The sequence below is a fragment of the Eublepharis macularius genome, chromosome 1 (assembly GCF_028583425.1).
Source record: "Eublepharis macularius isolate TG4126 chromosome 1, MPM_Emac_v1.0, whole genome shotgun sequence".
NCBI classification, from domain to species: Eukaryota; Metazoa; Chordata; class Lepidosauria; order Squamata; family Eublepharidae; genus Eublepharis; species Eublepharis macularius.
Genome location: NC_072790.1, coordinates 253,886,533 through 253,902,290, shown reverse-complemented (window position 1 = coordinate 253,902,290; position 15,758 = coordinate 253,886,533). Strand labels below are relative to the sequence as shown.

General features: G+C 52.6%; 1 protein-coding gene across 1 annotated transcript in view; it reads left to right on the top strand.

Annotated features, from left to right (window-relative positions):
• The window catches only part of LOC129325785 (uncharacterized), a 33,576-nt gene extending 18,736 nt beyond the window's left edge, over positions 1-14,840 (top strand). The window contains exons 5-9 of the mRNA XM_054973690.1: positions 3,793-4,134; positions 4,258-4,557; positions 6,199-6,303; positions 6,406-6,503; positions 12,745-14,840. Coding sequence (XP_054829665.1) covers positions 3,793-4,134; positions 4,258-4,557; positions 6,199-6,303; positions 6,406-6,503; positions 12,745-12,825 — 926 coding nt within the window. The 3' untranslated portion in view covers positions 12,826-14,840. The remainder of the gene's footprint in view (positions 1-3,792; positions 4,135-4,257; positions 4,558-6,198; positions 6,304-6,405; positions 6,504-12,744) is intronic.
• The last annotated feature ends 918 nt before the right edge of the window (positions 14,841-15,758 follow it).

The window sequence follows — 15,758 nt, the reverse complement described above, 5'->3', positions numbered from 1 at the left end:
CTTCAAAACATCTGTGAAGAAAGGGGGCATGCTGAACTGGCAGAACGCAGTGGACCTGACCCTGCCATGGTGCCCAGCCAGGGGGAGAACATGACAGATATGAAAGGGGGTGTTTAAACAAAAGGACGCTTGGAAGAGGAGCCCGTGCAAATTGCATTATGAGGAACTAGGTACTCTGAACTGGAGGGTGGAGTTCTTTGGCTGAATGTATTAGGCCAAGATTATTCTTTGGAAAATCAAGCCATAAAAGTTTTTGTTCTGCATACAAAGTTGTTTAAATAAAAGTAATATTTTTCTTGGTACACCTCTGCGTCAGCCTTTGAATTTCTAAACAAATCCTGTGGGAGCTCCTCAGAGTTTGGTTCTGAATGAAATATAAAAGGACACCTTGTGGGGGTGGGGGGGGGGAGGTCGGGAGATATTGGCTGAAGCTCTAAAACACTGCCTACAAGAAGAGATGCAGCGAGGGAAACCACTGGAAACATCTTCAGTGTGGAATACACAACACGAAAACAAGGGAAAGCTTTGGAGGCGTCATGGGAGATCCGTTTTGGTGTCTTCTGTCACCCTCACGTTTTCAAATGATTTGAAGATCAAAAGGCATGGTGGGAAGTCTTGGGTGGGTGAGCAGTCCTCAGGCAGCCATTTGCTGGCTGTCCCGCCACTTCGGGTCATCCCCCTGGCATCGAACAGAGCCTGGCCTTTCCCATCGTGGCCCCTGCTCTGTGGAACGGCCTCCCCAAGGAGATGAAGGGGCCCCTCCTTGGAGATATCGAGGAGGTGCTCATTTGCCAGGGCTTTTGAGGGGGTGTGAAGGGCAGGCAAATTTTAAAGGGGGAGAGGGAAAGTTTTTTCTTGGTTTAAAGGGGGGATTTTTAAAATATTCTGTAAGCCCCCTTGGATTCTGTGGAAGGAAGGAATGTATGAATGAATGAATGAATGTTCCCCTGTTCAATCCCAGGGAGCATCTCCAGTTGAAAGAACCAGGCAGTAGGGGAGATGACAGACTTCCTCCAGAGACCCAGGAGAGCAAGTCAGAAGAGGCGAGACCGGCCTGGAGGGGCCAGATTAGAGAGCGTGGGGGGCCTCCTGCCCCTTCCCCCTCTTGCCTGCCCTCAAGCCAGAGAGCAGTGAGAGAAAATGGGGGAGACGTTGCTGATGCTGAATTCTGGGCCTTTCTGCGGTGCTCTAGGAACTGATCCATTCTCTATAGTATTTACCATAGAGATGGGGGGAATTCCTAGAGCATCATCATGAGGGGGGGTCTCAAAGTGTCATTGATGTTTCCCTTCCAGGCTTTGCCCCCAAACAGTTCCCCAGCATCACGAGCACAGCCCTGGCCACCCAAGACCAGACCAGGGCCTGAGGCAGGCAGGGAAGGCAGCTTCACGTCCCAGACCCCAGGCAGGCCCACCTGACTCTCTAAATGACAGAGCAACTTCCCACTTTCGTTAATATGGAAGTGAAAGTTCTCTGGAGGCTAATTCTGGGCAATTTATAATCCTGGCTTGACAGTAGCAGCCATGCCTGGACTGGCTTTTGAGGGGCCTGCCTGTGCCTTTCTGGACCTCGGTCTAGCCTCGCCTTTCTCCTGGCAGTGAGTTCTATCCATAGGCCAAAAAGAGGGGTGGTTGTTGTGAGCATAACAACTTCAGGCACTTTCCCTTTAAGGCGTCAGGGAGGTAACTGTGTTGGTCCACAGCAAAACAACAGGATTGGAAGTCCTGGGGCTCTTCAGAGAGATGTCACCAGTAGAGAGCCCTGCAAAAGCAGCACGGCTCAGGGGAAAATTTTTATCATAATTTTTATCACTGGCGTGGCCGGAGTCTGGTAGCCCCACGCTACCAAGGATTGTCACTCCATGAAAGATGGAAATTGATTTTTTTTCACATCCTGAGGAACCCTGACCTATGAAGACACTTACAGGCCAGGAAAAGTTGATGGTGGGGAGCACAATTCAATTGCTGCTCAAGTTTCTTACTGCATAATTCAGTAAGCGTGTTCCAGACGACTCACTGGTTATCCCAGAGCGCAGGCATGGTAGCGTCCCCTTAGGAGACAGGAGGGGGGTTGCTCTGTGCTGCAGTGGCTCGATCCGGGCGGCTGTCGGCTGAAGGTGCCTAGAGCCTCCCCGCACTTGTGCTCCCTGCCCACAGTGGCTCAATCTGGGTGGCTGCTGGGAGGCGGAGCCTGGAACCACCCCCCCACGCACTTCCCACTGCAGTGGCTGGATCCAGGTGGCTGCCGGGTGGAGGAGCCTGGAGCCGCCCCCCCTCCGCGCACTCCCTGCCCACAGCACCCCGCTCCAGGTGGGTGCTGGGTGGAGGACCTGGAGCTGCCTCCTCTGCGCTCCCTGCCCACAGTGGCCCTGTTGGCTGGCCTCCTCTCCTCCCCAAAGCCCTGATCCTGGGGGTGGTGGTGGGGTCCAGCGGCAGCATGCAAGCTCCGTTTGCCTGCCTTCCCCCCAAAGCCACAATCGTGGAGGGCAGGGGTGGGTGCCTTATCCCCCCCAAAGCCTAGAGTTGCCAGTCTCCAGGTGGCGGCTGGAGACCTCCCAGATTTACAACTCATCTCCACGCCACAGAGCTCACTTCCCCTGGAGACAATGGCTGCCTTTGAAGGTAGGCTCAATGGCATTATATCCACCAGAGGTCCCTCCCCTCGCCAACCCCCCTCCAGGCTCCACCCCCCCTCAGATCTCCCGGAATGTCCCAACCTGGAGCTGGCAACCCTACTTGAAGAAGTCCCAATGGGGAGGGAAAGGGGGGCATGCAGGGGCAGGGGGGCATGGCGGCGGGCTTACTCATCTCCCCCCCCCAACTCGCAATGGGGGCGAGGGCGGGGGGGGGCACGGAGGCAGGCATGCCACCCTGCCCTCCTTCCCCTGCCCCAGATCAGGGCGCTGGGGAGGGGGCAATGGCCGGCCAGGCCCCCCTGCCCTTTCTAGAAGCTGTTTTAATTTTGCTACAACGGGCTTTGTTTCTAGTTGTCAATAAAAAGTCTTCGAAGGAGCTGTGCGCCCGGGCACCTGCTCCACGTTTCAAACTGTGGATTTATTCGTTCCCGACCAAGTCCTGCGCTGGGTGGAAACCAGCAGCCCCTGCCCCGCGTTGGCCCCATTTCGACGTGACCTCGAAACGCCCAGGATGGGCCCCGCCTTCAGGCGGCCGCCCGGCCCGGCCCGGCCCGCGTTCCCCGCAGAGCGCGGGCGGCGGGCGACGGAGGCGGCAGAGCCGGGCGGGGGCCCCGTCGAGGCTTCCTTGCCCAGCCGGGCTGCCCCGGGCCCTTGCGGGGGGAGCTGGCGGAGGAGGGCCGGGCGCGGCGGGGAGTCTGCGCCGCTCTGCGGGGGCTCCGGGCGCCTCCGCGGGCCGGCCATGCTCGGGCGCGGCTCCCGCCTCCGGCCGCTGCTCCTGGGCGCCCTGCTCGGCTTGCTGGCGGGTAAGGAGGTCGCGCGAGGCGGCGCTGGAGGGGAGGCCCGGGGAGGGCCGGCGGCTCTGCGGCGGGCTCCGGTTCGAGGGCTGGGCCGGGCCGGGCCGACTCTCCCGGCGCCTCTCGGCAAGCGCCTCGACGGCCGGCGCCTGGTTCGCCGCCGGGCGGCGTTTCATGCGGCCGTTGAGGGGCTTCGTGGCGTGCTGGTCGCAGCCGTACGCCCCGCCGGGCCGGTCCCTGGAGAGGCGGCATCGCCTTGCTCCTGTGAGGCGGGGAGGAGCCCCCCAGCCCGCCCGGTCTGCTGGATCCTTCCTGCCTGGCTTGAAACAACGTCTTCTCCCCCCACCCCACCCCCAAATGCAGGCACTGGGGGCAATCCGGCACAGAATCCGCCCCGCCAGGTGAACGGGATCCTGGGAGGATCTGCCCTGTTTCCTCTGATGGTACCTTCGACACAAAGGGTGGACAGAACTGAGTGGTTCTTTCAAGGGGGGTCCAGCCCAGAAATTCTGACTGCCACGTTCAGGGATGGAAAACTGGAGCGGCAAAATACCCGTGACAGGTTTGGGCAACGGCTAGAAATGGCTGGCGAGACCAGGCTACGGATCAGGGCCCTGGAGCAGGAGGACGGCGGCCTGTTCACAGCCCGCGTTCTTTTTGCCACTGCTGAAATCCATGAGCAGACCTTCCAACTCGGGGTCTTTGGTAAGTGCCCTGGCCTGGTTGTCACGGACCTGCTTATGGGAATCGCCCCAGTTTGTCCTGTGTTGTGATGGCCGCCAAGGAGCAGAAGCCCCTTGACGAGTTTCCCCCATTTCCTCTGAGCAGGGCCTGTCCCAGACCCTCAGATACGCCACCGCCTGGTCTCCAGGACTGCCGATGCCTGCAATGTGACGCTGCAGTGCCTGGCGCCTGAAAGGGGGGGAATTAACGTCTCCTGGAGAAGAGGGAAGCAGCTCCGTGCCCTAGAAGGAGCTTCGGACTGGTACCGGCTCTCTGCTGCAGACACGGATCTCCACCTGTCTTGGCTGCCCGACTCCTCGGACTCCACCTTCACCTGCCTGCTCAGCAACCCTGCTGAGCAAAGGAACGTCTCCTTCGACTTGCTCAGCATCTGCCAGAGTGAGGGTAAGGAACCTTTTGCCCCCCAAGTGTTTGTCTGTTACGCCTAGGGTCTGCTTGATGTGGTGAGTCTAAACTGCAAAGTATTTCATTGGATTTGAAAACAGGCCTTGAAACAAAGCACAGAAATTAAACTTTGTTATTTTGAAGAGTTTAGTCCAGTTTTTGAAACCTGGCCCAAGTTGTGATTTGGTGCAAACAAGAAAAGCGTTCAAAGCCCTTTTTTCTCCACCCATGATCTGTGGCAGCTGCCCTGGGAGGGGCCACAGCTGAGCACAAGAGCCCCCACTCTCCTTCCTTCCAGACAGGGCTAGGAAAGGCACCCCTCTGCCTGCACCCTGGTCTGGCAAGGGCTGCTTTTGGCTGAAGGTTGCGCCGGCTGCCAGAGCCACACCTAGCAAATAAGGCTCCGTCATCTCGGTTCATCTCCCTCTCTTTACAAATGCAGCTCTTGAGGCTGCTGTCCTCCACTGAAGACAGGCAAGTGGGCAAGGGGCCGCTGACCCCCTGGCCTCCAGCAGATTTTCTGCTAAAAACCAGTGTTTCCTCCCTGTTCTTTCCCCTTTAGATACTTCTCCATATGTTTTCCCATTGAGCTTTGTGGGGGGGGGGGGCAGTTTTTAGCAGCCCTGACCCAGGGGGCATCTTCACCACAGAGCACAAAGAAGTCGCTGTCTCCCATGGCGTGTTGCACCCTGAGCCAGATCAAGGGCTGGTGCTTCCCAAGAGACCACTGTGGTGTGACCGAGAAGGAATGAAATAGCACGGGGGGGGGGGGGGCTGCTGCAGCCGCCTGTTAGGCAAGGCTGCTGTTTCGGTGCCCTTCTGTGGCCTTTTCCGACCTGTCCGGGTCCCGGGAAGCTCCTCCCATCTTGATCAGAGGGTTTCATTCGTCTAAAGGCTGAACTTCACAGTGATGATAAGCAGGACTTGACAAATCCCAGGCAGCAGACCCCAGGGCACCCAGAAATCCAATTGTGGCTCCTCGCGGTGAGCAGAAGTAGAGAGCTTGTTTAGGCGAGGGACAGAAGTTAGCTTTTTGTTGTGAAAACAACTCGGGTTACCCCATGTTTATTTATACACGTTGATGCTTTTGTTACCGATTTAAATGTTACAGCTTTTTAACAAATGACAAGCAACTGTGAAGAATTTAGGATGAGGTTTTTCCTGAAAGGTGGAAAATAAGTCTGGCACCTACATTTTGGGAGTGTCTCCTAAAGTAAAAGAAAATTTGTCCAGGCCTGGTGAAAGGAGCAAAGAAATCTTTGCAGCGCCTGAGAGAGGAACAGCATCGCGCCAGAAGTTTCCCCGCAGCCATGGCCCGTGTTGCCAGTTGCGCCTGGCAGCTGCGGATCAGGTGCAGAAACGGGTGCCTGCCACAGAGTGCTCCTTAGTCTTCGAGATGCCCCGAGATTCTTTGTTATGTTGGCTGTTGCCTTTTCGGACAGGGATTTGGCCCAATGCGAGTCTTCCCTACTGAGAGAACAGCAGCCGCTCACACAAAAAGGCTCCGTGGGGCAGGTTAGATACGCTTATAATCACCAGTATTTCTGAAGCGACTCTGGATTTGAACGGCTTGCTAAAGGCTTGTGCTTTCAAATGCTTGTCTCACAACAAGTGCACAGGGCTGCTTGTTACTCGTTGCAGACTCTCACCCCCAGGAGGTGTGGATTCTCGTTCCTGTGACACTGTTGCTCATCCTGGCTGCGGGTCTTGGGATTTGCCTGTGGAAGAAACGGCCAACCCGAGGAGGTAAGGAGCCGCTCTTCAGCCACTATCAGACTGGGCTCAGGTGGTGTCTTCCGTTCTTTTGTTTATCCTGTCACCTGACACTCCTCATGTTGAACTCCGCAGCCGTTCCTCCAATAAGGCCTGAGAGGAGAGGCACCCCTGAGCCTCACTACGCGGAGGTGCAAAAGAGGAGGAGCCCCCCAGAAGGCAATGAGGACCAGGTGAGATTTCCCAGCACAGGCCAACAGTGTCCTCTTGGGATTCATAGCCCGAGAAACACTGTCCTTCTGCTTGACTCTCTCCTAGTTCACACATACAGAATTCCTTTTGATACGGAGGTGGGGTTATTGTACCCATAGTAGAGTTGAGCAGAGGAGGTAGCTAGAGCCAGCCTGGGACCTGAACCCCTCGACTGCACTTGCTCTGTGCACGTCAGGAGAAATTCTGGCCCACCTCCAGGCCCGGAGGAGCTCCGTCTCCAGAAGCCGGCAGCCTCGGCCAGAGGCCAGCAGGTTGGTTTCCCTCCGGGAGAATCCCCCAGGATTGCTTGCGGATGGAGCTTGGGCTCACTTTCAGATCCATCAGTGGAGTCACTGCCCTGACATTGGGGGCAGGGGGCTGGGGGAGGAGGTGGAGAAATGCACCCTACAAATTTGGCACTGGAACCGATGCCGGCAAGATATGGTTTGTGGCCCGCTCCTGGGACCCAACGACTGCTTGCAGCTCCGTGTTTAGAAGGCACGTCCACACTACAAACTGCAGCCGGTTTAGAAAGGACACAGGGATTCACGCATTGCTGTTTCCCCCTTCACTGAGATGCCCTGTGCGCCTGTCCTCTCCGTTCCTCCTCTAACCCTCCCCCTCAGCACCTGCTGCTAGTCCTCTTCCCCTTCCTTTCTCGTGCTCCCGGCACACTCCCAAGTCTGCTGTTCTGGATTTTTCTTCCCTTATTCCTCATCTCCTGGGATCTTGTGTCTGCCTTCTCCAAGATCAAGGGAGCTCACCCATAGCTGCCACAGGCCTCTCTGGGGCAGGCAGGGAATTGAGCCAGTCCCTGCAATAGCCCTTCACCCCGAGGCAAGGGAGATTGCAGGGAGATTGTCAGCCTGTGTTTTCCCATCTCTCTCCAAGCCTGGGCAGAAATTCCACAGAAGGAAGGAAAGCCCGACTTCCTCAAATCAACCCGAATGTATTTTTAAGGCATAAGTGGGTATATCAGCTGCCAGTACATCTCTCCCCAGCCTCTCAGGATGTTCTGGGGGCAGCCCATACTAGCACACGGGGCTCCCATATAAGAAACCGGGCCAAAGGCAAAGAAACGATGCCGAGAGACAGAGGAGCAGCCAAAATGCCAAGCGGACCCCCCCCCCCCCCGCCCCTCCGGGTTTAGCCTAGCGTGACTTCCAGTGGTCTCTGGTGGAAGCCAGGCAATTTGTTTATGGCCCGAGCAGATGGCCAGGCAGGCTGTTGCCTGAGCAGCCAGTGCTTGCATAGTGAAATGACAGTATTTGGATGTTTGTTTTTAAAACAACCTCGTCTGCACCTGGTAACATTTCCTTGTCGCTGTGGCAGCTCTAAGCGATCGCCGCTGCGCCAGCCTGCCCAGCGCCCCCACCCCATCCTTGCCTTTTCAGCTCACTGAGCACACTAGCTTTGCACCAGTGCTGGGCAGATCCTAAGGATCACAGGGATCCACCGTGATTTTGCCGCCCTGAGCCCAGGGTGCGTTTTAGCTGGAGCTCCGCGCAAGGGCCTTTAAGAGGCGCTGGGAATTTGGCACTGGGGTGGGCTCTGGGCTCCCAGCTCCCAGGCTGCAGGCGCGTCAGTGAGTCTCCTTTGGAGAAAAATCTGGGGGAGATCCAGGTGCTAAACAGCAGCTGCAGCCCTTCCAAACAGGTGAACGGCAAAGAACAGTGCACCTGTTGTTCGCACCTTGGTAATAAATGAGCATCTGAGGCTGCAGCCAAAGGTGGGTGGGTTCTTTCTGACCAGTGTGTGGACGTTGGCCTGCCTGGTCCCTGCCGTTCCTGGCTCAGGGCCCTTCTGCTTTCCTTCCTCCTCCTCCTCGCCCCAGACGAAGGGCTGCCACTCAGTGGGAGAGCCCCTGCTTTGCTTGCAGAAGTTCCTGGCCTCTCTCCAGCAGAAAGATCCCAGGTGGCAGCTGCTGGGAAGGCCGGTTCTCACCCGAGGCCCTGGAGGGTGTTGCCCACACAGAGCTGCCCAAGAGGCTGGCCCAGTCTGAGGCCGCCCTTCCCATCGGTATGCCCAGACAGTTGCCAAGGTGGGGAGACCAGGGGGCCTTCTGGCCATCAGCCAGCCTTGCTCCGTTGCTGATAGCATTACTTGCTATTCCTGTTTGAATTCTGAACAGAAGCATTGCTCCTTCGATGCTTTATGGTGTATGATACAGTGCTTTCATTCTGAGACCTGCCTTGAGCCTCAGCGAGAAAGGGGGCTATCAATAAAGTGAAGGGATAAATAGACAAAATAGGCTAGCAGCGTAGTAAAAGGGCATCCCTGTCTTCTCAGCCCCCCAAAACAGACAACATAGCATCAGTACCAAAAATAAGCAAAAGTCAACAGTGTAAGTATCACTGAAATATAATTTATTACTATTATCTGAAGAAGCGAGCTGTGGCTCATGAAAGTTCATACCTTACCACTAATTTTGTTAGTCTTAAAGGTGTTGCTGGACTCGTGCTCTTTATTACTGTTGTTACATATAATAGGCTTCCTGCTTACTAAAAATAATGGTTTACAAAGACTTGTATTTATTATTTTTCTACATAGAAACTCAAACCAAAAAACAATTCCTCCACCATCTGGTTGCAATGTATGTTAAACAAAAGTCTCTAGATACAGTGTAACCCAGCCCCAAAGGGAACAGTTATAACCGCTGGGGGGAGAACCCGAGAAGTGCTGTCCAGGAAAAGTTTACAGTTTTGAGTAGAAATTTCTGTCAGTGAGAAAAACTCCAGTCATACATCTTGCCAGCTGAATAGCAATTAATTTGCAACTTGCTTGTAATGTCAAAGTCTTCTAACAAGATTCCTAGGTAAATAGTCCTGTTTCATATCTGAGTAAACATCCTTAACGCAAGAGAATTGTCATGGGGCCCTATTCATTAGGCATTTAACCTTCTCAGTTGACAAGCAGAACAAGGGTTTTTAGAAACGCATTTGTTTCTCGGCAAATCCAAGGTGCTGGTGTTGACCTTTAAAGGACTATTGTCAGTCCTTGGCAAGTCAATCTCCAAGTTCTCCACAGCAATCACACAGGTGATTTGGTTGAAGTAAACTTTATTAGAGATCCATCAGGTTCGAGGTGCTCAGACTGTGAAATTGGCAGAAGTGATGTGTGGAGGAAAAGCATGGTTGGTTATAGGGTAAAGTCCCACTCCTCCAGGTTAGCAACCCATTGAAATTCTGGCGGGAACGCCAGAGACAAAACGTATCAAAGTTTAGACTACGATAGGAAACGATAGCAAGTGAGGAATGAAATCTTCCTTGTTCCCATGGCTGATACGATTCAGTCTAGCTGCGTCTGGCTCCAAGGCCGTCAGCTACGGAAGTGAAAGTGTTTAGCTTCGAAGGGGAGATAACACAGTGCGCTTCTAAACAACAGGCATTGAAGGCACTCAGAACACTTCACCGTGTCGGGACAACTGGGCAGCATACAACACACCCATGGCGTGTATTGCAGGCTGGCATACATGACAACTGTGTGGTTTGGGAGCAACGCACCTGAAGGGTTGCCTGCTCCCTAGGAACCTACTGCCCGACTGCTATGGTTATGTTCTGAGACCCCTGCCTTCTGAGGCCTGGGAGAAGGCCTTCTCGTTCATGGCACCAAAACTCAGGACCTCTGTCCCCAGAGGGACTCATCTGTCCCCTTCTGTCGCCATTTTCCACCATCAAGTGAAGACTTCTTTGTTTTGTTTGGCCTTCCCTCAATGAACCCTTGTTCATGCCTAGTGTTTTAATTGCTGTCTTAATTTGTGTGTGCGTTTTAGCTGTGGTTTGAATCCTTTTAATGATGTTTTTGTTTGGTTTTAATGTTTTTTAAGGCATGTTTTTATGATGTATGTTTTTAACCTGTTAGTCTGCTTGATGGCCTTGATAAAGGCAAAAGGGCAGAGTATAAATTTTGTAAATAAATGAATAGAGATGGGAGGGGAGAGGGGATTTAACCGTGGTTAGTTACAAACGGAGGTGCTACTGGAAGGGGGGAAAGTCTGACGCAGGGGTTGGGATGTCTCCTGTTCTTGATGGGGTTGCACTGTATAAAAAAACGGGTGGCAGTGCTGTCTCGGGGCACCTTTCACAATCTTGGACTGCTGTGGCCTTTCCTAGGCACAAAAGATTTGGCCATTGTGATACATGCCCTACTAACAGCTACATAGATTACTGCAATGTACTATGTGAGGGGGCTGACCTTGAAAACCGTTTAAAAATGTCAGTTGGTGCAAAATGCCAAGATGTTGAGTGAAGTGGGTTGGAGGGACCATATAACTCCAGTTTTGGTCCATCTACAGTAGCATCCAGTTTTTCCCCAGGCCTTATTGAAAATGCTGGTACTGCCCTTTAAAGCACTATACAGCCTGGGAGAAGCAAACCTTAAGTGCCGCTTTCTCCCGTGTGAACCTGCCTGTTCTCTCCGGTCCTCTTTGGGGGCCCTGCTTCAGGACCCCCAGCCTCTGAGGCTCAATGGGTAGCAGTCTGAGAAAAGGGCCTTCTCTGTTGTGGCACCAAAGCTTCGGAACTGCCTCCCTAGTAGTGGTTGAAGACTTTTTTGTTTCATTTGGAAAATCCTCAGTAACTTTTATTGGTCCACCTCCCTGTTTGTGTACTTACGTGTTTAACTGTCTTAAAGATTTTATGTGTGTTTGCATTTTGAATTATTTCTAATGTTAGAGAGTTTTAATGATTGCTGCCTTGGGGATTCTGAATTGGGCGGAAAGGCGGCATGGAGAAGTTTGAAATAAATAATGAACGGTTGATGCATTTTAAAGGTGTGTCCTACGACCCAAGAAGGCCTCTGCTGGAGGGCAGTGTTGGCTGCCATCGCGTGAGGGTTCCCATTCCCCTGGTGGGGGGCAGGAATCCCCAGACTCAGCCTGGCCAGTGGGGAGATGGGGAGGCAGGGAACGGACCCAAGGAATCCCACAGTGTGCTCCTGTGCTCTCCAGGGCAATTCTGCATCGCGCCGGGAATGACCTTATTCCCTGTGCAAGATGATCGTGATGGGTTGTGTGCAGGGCTGATATAGTAAAAATCAGCCCCCAGCCTAGTAGGTAAGTTTCCAGATTGAGCCCCCACTGAACACCGGTCCCCAGCTTCCGTGCCTGGGCGACTCAGCAACTCCACTTCACGCCAGTGCAGAATGTGGCAGCAGGAACAGAATTCAAGTGCCAGAGAGTATCTGCGTTCATTCTTAACTAAAAAAAACAAGTTTCCGGGGAGAGGTGTGAGAAATATCCAGTGAAATCCCAGCAAAGGGTGTCTGTGCTGAGCTGAGCGAGACTTCCAGAGATCAGGGCCCGGAGGTCAGAATCCTGCCCAGCTCCCTGTCCCACCGCCAGTAGGTTTGCAAAGGCAGAACAGACAAGCACATGTGCGATGAAGCGCCGTATCCCCAAAGGATACTGCGGAGCTGGCAGGGGGGCACCCAAGATGGCAAGGGGGTTGGAGCCTCATTCCTAGGGGAGAAGGCTGGAGAGTCGGGGGCTTTCCAGCTTCGACAGAAATGATTGTGAAGGAGTTTGTAGAATTATGCACGGAGTAGAGGACGTGTTTATCTATACCCCGCCTTCCTCCCCAATGAGGACTGAAAGCGGCTCACTCGCCTCCGTTTTATCCTCACAACAACCCTGGGAGGTAGGTTAGGCTGAGAGGGTCTGAGTGGCCCGAGGCCGCCCTCTGAGCTTCTGTGGCAGAGATTCGAACCCAGGCCTCCCGGATCCTTGTCCAACACTAACCACTATGCCACATAGACAGAAAGAACTTTTTCTCCCTCTCCCCAAATACTAGAATTCAAGGGGGTCATGCAGTGAAGCTGACGGATGGGAGATTCAGAGCAGAGAAAGAGAAATACTTCTTTTCACAGGGAGTGAAGAAGATGAGGAATTCACTGCCAGTGGAGCTAGGGATGCCCACAGGTATACGTGGCTTTAAAGGGGGCTCAGAGAGGGCCATCCGTGGCTACCAGCCACAATGAGTAATGGGAGCCTTCCTGTACAGAGAGCCTCTAAATGCCGGTGCTGGGAAGCAACATCAAGGAAGCCCTTGGCCTCTGTGCCGATTTGTTGGCCTTTCAGGGCAACTGTTTGGGCCACCTTGAAAGGGGATGCTGGACTGGGTGGGCCACTGGTCTAGCAGGGCACCACTGATGTTTTCATGAATCTTTTTTTTTTGCCAGTGGTAGTGCAGGATAAAAAAGGGGGCCTTTGTTTTCCTGTCCCAGGATCCTGACCCGGCAGAGACTCCCATGGTGACGACTCCTGTAACCGTCTACGCTCAGCTGCAGCGACCTCTGGCCACCTAAGCAAGACAAGGCTTGGCCAGGGCTTGCCCCCGCCCCCCAAGGACGTTGATGAGCGGGAAAGCGTCCAGCATAGGGCAACAAATCCGGCAATGGGGCTGGAGGAGAGGTTGAAGGAGTTGGGAATCTTTGCCTTGGAGAAGAGACGCTCGTGAAGTGACTTGTTTTCTACCTTCCAATACCCAAATAGCTGTAGGGGTTCGATGCTGTGGTCCCAGGGCACTCAGCCATGGGCTTTTCTCAGCTAGTTCTGTAAAAGGACTTATCCTTTGCTCAAAATATAGATCGCTTCTGATCTGCACCCTCCGTCTGCTTCACCTTCCGAGCTCGTCTTCCCATGGGCTGTTTATTTTTTCTGCAGCAGACCAACTTTAAAAGCAGTCCTTCCTCTTTTTAAAAAGGTTCATTTTAAAATGTCCTGATAATGTTCCTGTTTATAAATCATCTGATTTATGAGCTATAAATGAGAACGTTACCTGTCTAAGACTGGGAATTTCCAAACAATTTGCAAGTTCCTGTTTAAATGAGGTCAATTTTGGCTGTTATATTTTCAAGCAAGGGGAAGCACAAATGTTCTTGCAATGAAGGCTCAGTTCACAGAACTGTTTTTTGTACGTTGGTCAACATGATCTGACATTTTCCAGCGGATTTCTGGGTGATTACCTGGTTTTACGAGCATTTTTGTTCCTCTCCAGTAATTCCCAGAAGTCCTGGTGGGTGGATTCTCCACCCACCCACAGCTCCCGTTCCTCAATGGCATAAAGTTTTATAAATAACGGACCAATTTCCCATTTTCTAACTGACTCTCCTGCTCTCACTCTGTCATGGGCCCTGCGCGGTCCTCAACAGGCCATTTTTCAGAATTTACAAAGAAATGTTTGTCTGGTTACTCTGAAAGTCCCCTGAGAAGCCACCTTGACTGTGGGTGGCTGGGCTTTGCTACTGTTGTTGTTGTTGTGAGCCACAGACTTTACTATCAATACTGTTCAAATTGATTTAAGATTAAAAACATAAAAAGAAATGTAGAGTATAATCACAAGGTGGGTCTCCCTTCTCCGAGATCCTGTTTCTAACAGTGGCCAGGCAGATGTTTTGGGAAGCTGACATGTAGGTAGTCAGAAGAGCCCTCACTCTCCTGGCTTCCCGTAAACAATGCAAAACCGAAAAAGGCTTTTTATTCAAATAGAGTTGGGGATCATAGACTTCATCACCATTTTTGCCTTATATATTATCTGCTGCTTTAAATATGTACTCCTATGTACAACCAGCGCTCCATGTTGTCTAATGTTAGTCGCAGAATCGATTATGTTTTGCTTCAGTATTTTCTACTGTCTTGGATCCTTGCTAATCCTTGGATCCTTGCTAATGCTATGTCTTTAAACTTTAATACCTTATGGTACTGAAATGTACTTGATACTGATTGTATTAACCTCATACTGTGTAATCTGCCTTGAGTCTCAGTGAGAAAGGCAGACTATAAATGACGTAAATAAATAAGTAGGACAAAAAGGCAGTCGGTACTCCTTTGCTGCTGCAGCCCGTGTGCAAAGGTACGCTGCCTCTGAACCTGGAAGTTCCATTTAGCTGTTCCGGCCAGTAGCTGCTTATAAATGTGAATTTGCCCCGTCTTTTTCATAAACAAAAGCCACCCCAGTGGGAGGCTCTCACGGCACCCCTTGCAGCAGTGCGTCCTATAGAGTATGTGCTGAGTGAAGAAGCGCCGCGTTCTGCCTGTGGTGCTGGCAAGGGTTCCATCCTGCCATCGGAGAGGGAATGTGGAGCACGCACACACGCGCACGCACATAACGCACAGCTTTATTATCTGTTCTTTCCCCCTGGTTTCAAAATCAGAGGCACAAGTCAGAAAATGAAATACTCTTTGCCCGCAAGTCTTGACATATTTCTGTTTTCTTCCAGGCATCGTGTTGATTATAGCAACATTTTAAAATTAAAAAGTCCAAGTTGTGTTTTCTATTTCTGTGTCTCAAGAGAATTAAAATTACTTTGCTGTCTCTGCATTTGAACTCCTTTCGCTTTCTGAATTCCTGCTTATTCTAAAGGCTCTTGTCACACTGCCTGCAGCACCAGAGTTTGCAGGGCGCAGCTTCGTTGTTACCGCGGGGGCAGGCCTGTTGACCAAAGGACTGGGCCCAGCATCCCTTCGGGACCGCCTCTCCCCATATGTTCCCCGGAGGTCTCTTCGGTCAGCCACTAAGCACTTGCTGATGGTCCCTGGCCCCAGGGAGGCCCGCCTGGCCTCTACCAGAGCCAGGGCCTTCTTGGTTCTGGCTCCGACCTGGTGGAACTCTCTGAGGAAACTTGGGCCCGGCAGGATTTGTTATCTTTCCGCCGGGCCTGCAAGATGGAGATGTTCCACCAGGCATTTGGTGGGGGCTAGGCTGTCCTCCCGCTGGCCATACCACTGAAGACCTTCCACCACCCATGCAGGAAAATGCTGTATGTTAATATTTTATACCTGCCAATTTTAATTGTTTTTATATGTTTTAATGTTTTTATAATGTTTTTACTGTTTCAAACTGTTGTTAAACCGCCCTGAGCCCGTCTGACGGGGAGGGCGGTCTAGAAATGCGATTAAATAAATAAATAAACCAGAGCCTGTTTGGCGTAGTGGTTAAGAGCGGCAGGACTCCAATCTGGAGAGCTGGGTTTGGCTCCCCACTCCTCCGCTTGAAGCCAGCTGGGTGACCCTTGGGTCAGTCACAGCTCTCTCAGGGCTCTCTCAACCCTACTCACCTCACAGGGTGTTTGTTGTGGGGATAATAACACACTTTGTAAACCACTCTGAGTGGGCGTTGTCCTGAAGGGTGCAGTATAAAAATATCATCAATAGTAACTCAGGAAGGATTGGGCCCTCCTGCGTCTCGCAGCAGATGGTCAATGAAGCCCATTGCCAGGAGGCAACTTCAAGGGGAGGC